General features: G+C 49.4%; 2 protein-coding genes across 2 annotated transcripts in view; both read right to left on the bottom strand.

Moving 5' to 3' along the window:
* The window catches only part of LOC106816548, an 8808-nt gene extending 3321 nt beyond the window's left edge, over positions 1-5487 (bottom strand). The window contains exons 1-5 of the mRNA XM_014821172.1: positions 5317-5487; positions 4976-5106; positions 4457-4524; positions 4042-4217; positions 3555-3701 (exon numbers count right to left, since the gene is read on the bottom strand). Of these exons, the coding sequence (XP_014676658.1) occupies positions 3555-3701; positions 4042-4217; positions 4457-4524; positions 4976-5106; positions 5317-5335 (541 nt within the window). The 5' untranslated portion in view covers positions 5336-5487. The remainder of the gene's footprint in view (positions 1-3554; positions 3702-4041; positions 4218-4456; positions 4525-4975; positions 5107-5316) is intronic.
* A 1006-nt stretch (positions 5488-6493) lies between these two features.
* The window catches only part of LOC106816547, a 7355-nt gene continuing 7202 nt past the window's right edge, over positions 6494-6646 (bottom strand). Inside the window, exon 6 of the mRNA XM_014821171.1 lies at positions 6494-6516. Coding sequence (XP_014676657.1) covers positions 6494-6516 — 23 coding nt within the window. The remainder of the gene's footprint in view (positions 6517-6646) is intronic.

Raw genomic sequence — 6646 nt, 5'->3', positions numbered from 1 at the left:
TCCACACGCGCACGCACGCACGCACGCACACACACACGCACGCACGCACACATACAGATATAAACATTAGACATAAATATAACTTTCTATTCTGTTCTATAATATTCTTTTACGTGCATATATATATATATTTAGACATTAGACATAAATACTGTTTTCTACCCTGATGTATCACGCTCTCTTACATTATACTTCGACACGTGAGCTAATAACATATATGACAACGGACGTCGCCACGCTGTCGTCGGCAACTCGTAGATAAGACTAGTGAATTCACACCCCTTCCCGCCGCCAGGGGGAGCGGTATAGGTAGCGGATATTCGGTCACACCTGCCAGCGGCCGCGGTGCGTGCGGGGGTGAATGTTGTATGTGGAGGGAGAGGGGGAGAAGGCGGCGCCGCCACGGTTCCTCACGCGTGCGTAGTAGATAACGACGCCGGCGACGACGAGGGTGCCGACGGCGATGATGGCGATGACGCATCCGACAACTATCATCACCGTGGAGCGTCTCTCTACACAAACACAAACACAGTCACAACAACAACAACAACAACAACAACAACAACAACAACAACAACAAACACAACAACAACAACAACAACAACAACAACAACAACAACAACAAACACACACACAGTCACAACAACAACAACAACAACAACAACAACAACAACAACAACAACAACAACAAACACACACACAGTCACAACAACAACAAACACAACAACAACAAACACACACACAGTCACAACAACAACAACAACAAACACACACACAGTCACAACAACAACAAACACAACAAACACACACACAGTCACAACACTCTCACTGCATGAAGCATGCTCTGTCGGTGTGACGGGGGGGGGGCGCCGCGTGGAATATAACATATCATGACTATAATAAATATACATAACATAACATATAGAATATAATATATATGTATTATGCACATATATATGTATATATATGTAAATATATACATATATTAATTATACATATATATCCAAGAACATAATGCTACATTATAATATAGGTCTGACTACAGCGTCTCTACGCGTGTACTCGTGGTAGAGGAGTCATGAACAGGTAGAGAGGTTAAGAAAATATGTGATGTGTGTGGCTCTGTGTGTGTGTTGTGTGCGTGTTGCTTTGGTTGTGGATGTGTGTGTGTGGAAGTGTGTGCGTGTGCGTTGTGGTGTGCGTGGTGCGACGCGTGGTGCGTGTGCGTGTGCGATTGAGTGTGCCTGTTGTGCGTGTGCGTGTGGTGCGCCCGTGTGCCGTGTGGTGTGCGTGTGCGTGACCGGCGAGTGTGCGGCTGTGCGTCGGTGTCCTCTTTCACGTGTGCATGGATGTCGTGTGATGTGTGTGCGTGTTGAACGGGCGTCGTGTGTGTGGTGTGTGTGCGTGTGCGTGCTGTGTGATGTGTGTGTTGTGTGTGCTGTGTGCGTGTGTGCGTCGCGTGCGTGCGTCGCTGCGTGCGTGTGTGTGTGTATGTGTGTGTGCGTGTGGTGCCGTGCGTGCGGCGTGCGGCGTGTGTCGTGAGTGTGGCGGTACTCGTGTGCGCGTGTGGTGTTTTGTGTGTGCGTCTGTGTGTGTGCGTGCGTGGTGGCGTGCGTGTCTGCTTAGTCCGGCGTGTGTGTGTGCTGTGTGGCGTGGTGTGTAGTTGTGTGGTCGGCGTGCGTAGCGTGCGTGCGTGTCGTGTGCGGTGGTGTGTGTGCTGTGCGTATGTGTTGTGTGTGTGTGTTGCGTGTGTGTGTGTGTGTGTGCGTGTGTGTGGGTCCGCGTGCGTGGCGTGCGTGCGCTGGTGGCTCGTGTGCGTGTGTGTGTGTCGCGTGTGCTGCGTGGACGTGTTTCGTGCCGTGTGTGTGTGGTGCGTTGTGCGTGCGTGCGTGCGTGTGCTGTGTTGCCGATGTGGCTGTGTCTGGTGTGTGTGTGTGCGTGCGTGCGCGCGTGCGTGCGAGCGTGGTGCGTGCGTGCGTGCGTGCGTGGGCGTGATATGTTCTCGCGTGTGTGTGTGCCGTGCAGTGCGGCGTGCGTGCGTGCGTGTGTGCAGTGTGGCTGTGTGTGTGTGCGTGCGTTGCGTGCGTGCGTTCCGCGACGTGCGTGCGTGCGTGCTCGTGGTGGGTGTGTGTCGCTGCGTGCGGTGCGTGGCCGTGCGTGCGTTGCTGTGCGTGCTATTTCGTGCGTTAGAGACATGACAGGTAAGGAGGTTAAGAAAACAGTGTGTGTGTGTGTGTGTATGTGAGCTGTGTTTGTGGTGTGTGTGTGTGTGTGTGCGGTGGTGTGTGTGTGCGTGTGTGTGTGTCGTCGCGCGCGTGCGTGCCGCTGCTTGTGCGTGCCTATTCGTGCGTTCGAGAGTCCCGATAACAGAGTAAGGAGGTTAGATAACATGTTGTGTGCTGTGCGTGCTGTGTGCTGTGTGTGTGTGTTGTGTGACCTGTGTGGTGTCGTGTGTGTGTGTGTGTGCGTGCGGTGCAGTGCGTGCGTGCGTGCGTGCGTGCGTGCTATTCGTGGTTAGAGAGATGAACAGGTAGAGAGGTTAGAACATGTGTGTGCGTGTGCGTACGTTGTGTGTGTGTGTGTGTGTCGGAGTGTGTGTGTCTTGTGCGGTGGTGTGTGTGTGTGCGTGCGTGTGTGGTGTGTGGTGTGTGTGTTTGTGTGTGGCTCACTGTGTGTTTGTGTTTGCTGTGTGTGTGTGTGTGTGTGCGCTGTGTGTGGTGTGAGTGCAGCTGCGTCTACTTCGTGGTAGAGAGATGAACAGGTAGGAGGTATTAGAGAACATGTCGTGTGCGTTGTGCGTGGTGTGGTGTGTGTGTGTGCGTGTCGTGTGTGTGCGTGAGTCGTGTGTGTGTTGCGCTTGTGTTTGTGTGTGTGTGGGCTGTCTTGCGTGCGTGCGTGCGTGCGTGTGCGCCCTGGTGCGTGTGTCTGTGTCGTGTGTGTGCTGTTGCGTGGAAACGTGCTGCGTGCGTGCGTGCGTGCGTTGCGACCGGACACTGTAGATGTGATGTGCGGTGTGTGTGTGTGGTGTGTACTCGTTGCCGTGTGTGTGTGTGTGCTACTGTTATGTTCTGTGCTGCTGTGTATGTGTGCGTGGTGTGTGTGTGGATGGCGTGTGTGCGTGTCCGCGTGGCGGGGTGACTCGTGACCGGGTTGTGTGATGTGTACTGTACGTGTGTAGACGCCGAGAGGACTGCGTAGGGCCCCCGGGGGCGCGAGGTGTGTGGGTGTTGCCGTGTGTGTGTGTGTGGGGGTCGTGCGTGTGTGGTCCGGCGACCGATCGTGTGTGCGTGTGTGTGTGTGTGTACGTGGTGTGTGTGGCTGTGTGTGTGTGTGTGGCTCAAGGGCCTGATGTGTGTGCGTGTGTGTGCGTGTGCCGGGCCCGTCTGCGCTGTGGGTGTGTGTGTATTGTGGATATATTGTATGTGTGCAATGGCTGGGGGGTTTTTTTTGTGTGTGTGTGCGTGTGTGTGTGCGTGCGTGCGTGCGTGCGTGCGTGCGTGCGTCCGTGTGTGTATGAGGTAGATGTTGTGTTGTTATAATGATGACTCACTCACCTAGCTTCCTGCAGTCACTACCAACCTTCCCCGTAGATACGTCATCATAACCCTCATCACAGGTACAGCTGTACGAACCGACTGTGTTCACACACACAGCCATCTCGTGGCACCGATTAAAGATCTCATTCTCACACTCGTCGATATCTATAATCGATAATCAATCACTATAGTCGATAATGTTACAGTATTAAATTCGCGCGTAAATTTCTTGGGAAATATATTGTGCGCTAGACGGTCTGTTTACCTGCTGGATTAATCGTTACATTGATCGATAAATAGATTTATCGTTGGATGAAATTATCGATTGATCAATCAATGGATCAATTGATTAATTGATTGTTTGATCGATTCGTTGCTTTCTTGTTTTTAATGAAACATAGCGCGACAGTAAACAATAGACTTCAATAAGATGATAAAACGGGAAAAAAAACTAATATCCGTGGAACGAGCTTGGTGAGCTTTGTAATTTTTTGCACATTATTACCTTTCACTGTGAAGCTTTCCGCTACTACTGTCAGCTGAGACGCTCTGTCATCTTGTAACTCGGCTGATCCCTTCAGACTACCGGCGAGCTGCGACGGTTTCAAATGTAGTCCGCCAGGTGTCAGTGCAAGATCCATGTGCACGGCGACTGTTTCAAGACCAGGTTCACCAAGCTGACTAAATCATTTGAAAAGAAAAGAGAGTAATTAGTAACGCGTAGACAGCTAAGCTTTAATTAAAACATTAAAAATAATATAGTTTTATACACTAGAACACCAAACATCCACTATATAGTAAACTAAATATATTTTCAGTTTAATGACATTATATACACTTTCAAAGTCGCGCATCAGTTTAATGAGAGTAGGATGTAAACTAGTCATCAAGCGCCCTCTATCGACCATTTTCCGCCTCACCTGTCTGTGCTTGTAGCGAATGCAGCGATCTCGTCTGCGAATGACGTCATCAGAAGTATCTGTTTCATCTGTAACGCAATCCGTCTCTATCAGCATTCTTCTTTCTTCATTCCGATGTCTTACTTACTCAATTAAAACTCAGTAATTAACCGCTCTTTACATTCTCATAGATACCGATTCGCAGTAGAAGCGATATCAACTGCGTGCGTAAGCGGTTTCTCGGCGGATAGAGAATGAAACGTCAACGAATGCTGTAGTAATATGAAGGTCTTAAACTGATGTTTTTCCTCATTGTTGGATGTGACCGGTTAATCAGTAAGTGTATGGAGTCACGAAGCACCTTAAACATTAATGAAAATAGTAAAATCAATGCTAATTTTATATTAAATTATATATATTATATATATATATATATATTATATATATATATAATAATGTAGGCCTACGTGTTGTATAGAGCATGTGTAGCAGACAAGTGCTATACGGCACATAATTAACGTCGTATTCATAAACTCGCACCTGATTTCGGAGGAGAATCTCGAAGGCTTCCGCTGAGATGCTGCTGCTGCTGCTGTTGTTGTTGTTGTTGTTGTTATTGTTGTTGTTCATCTGGACCTTGTATTCAACGTGAAACAACATCATATCCACGTCTGTAACGGCCAATCATACATGCATATATATATATATATATATACAAATAAATAAATAACTAAAAATAAAATGAAAAATATATTATATATATATATATATAATTCAATATTACATTTGTATTAATTTTATTATTTTTCTTAATTTGTACTCTCATAATTTGTACTGCTTGCTAGATGATAATATAATACGCTTGTTAATAAGCTACGTACCCGTATACGTGATGGCCATCTCTAAGTGAGCGCCCTCTAGCGGAGCACTGCGCGTCGGGTTCGGTAGCAGACGGAATCGCCTCCTGGGCGAGCTTCACTCGTTGGCCTTCGACTCATGACGTCACGTCCGCTGTCCGTGCTTTCCGCTGCTGCTGCTGCTTTGCTGCTGCTGCTGCTAGCTGCTGCTGCTGCCCGCTTGCTCGTCGCTTTCTGCTGCTGCTGCTGGCTGCTGCCGATTGCCTGTTGTTTCTGCTGCTGCTTGCTGCTGCTTGTCGTTCTCTGCTGTCGTTTCTTGCTGCTGCTGCTACTGCACTGTCGTTTCTCGCTGCGCGTCTGACTGTCGCTTTCTGCTTGCTGCCTGCTGCCTGTGCTGATGCGCGGTCGTTTTTGCTGCTGCTGCTGGTGCTGCCTGCTGCTGCGGTGGTTGCTGTGCTCTGCTGCTGCTGCTGCTACTGATGTATGCTGCGGTGTTTCTTTCTCTGCCGTTGCTGTCGTTTCTGCTGTCGTTTCTGCTGCTGCTGCTGCTGCTGTCGTTTCTGCTGCTGCTGCTGCTGTCGTTTCTGCTGCTGCTGCGCTGCTGCCGCTGCTGTCCTTTTTGCTTGCTGCTGCTGCTTGATGTGATGCTGCGGTCGTTTCTGCTGTGCTGCTGCTGCTGCGCTGTCGTTTCTGCTGCTGCCTGCTGCCTGCTGCTGCTGGTGCTGCCTGACTGCTGACGCTGCGTGTTTCGCTGTGCTGCCTGCTGCTGTCGTTTCTGCTGCTGCTGCTGCGGTCGCTTTCTGCTGTGTGCTGCTGCTGCTGCTGTCGTTTCTGATGCTGCTGCTGCTGCTGCTCTGGCTGCTGACTGCTGCTGACGCTGCTGTCGTTTCTGCTGCTGCTGCTGGTGCTGTCGTTTCTGCTGCTGCTGCTACTGCTGCTGATGCTGATGCTGCGGTCGTTTCTGCTGCTGCTGCTGCTGCTGTTGCTGCTGCTACTGTGTCGTCTGTCGTGTGTGAACTATTGCTAGTTTGATCTGTGCTTGGTGACGATTGGGTGATCACTGTTCCGTCTGAAATATTCAGAACGGTCATGGTTACTTCTAAAAGGTTCCTTTCTGCCGTGGTAGCTGTGCTGTTTACTACATCATTACCCTCCAAAGTAGTTGCTTCTGTTGAGACGGCACTAATTAACACATCCGTCATTAGTTCTTGTGTAGTTTCTGTACTGTTCATGAAATCATTCTCCAACGTAGTTGTTTCTGCCATCGCTAGACTAGTCAATACATCAGTTGCTGTTTCTTTAGTGGATTCTGTGCTGTTAGCTAAATAATTATTCTCCAACGTAGTTGTTTCTG

Source organism: Priapulus caudatus, unplaced genomic scaffold, assembly GCF_000485595.1.
Source record: "Priapulus caudatus unplaced genomic scaffold, Priapulus_caudatus-5.0.1 Scaffold1412, whole genome shotgun sequence".
NCBI lineage: Eukaryota > Metazoa > Priapulida > Priapulimorpha > Priapulimorphida > Priapulidae > Priapulus > Priapulus caudatus.
This window is presented reverse-complemented; position numbering and strand designations above follow the sequence as displayed.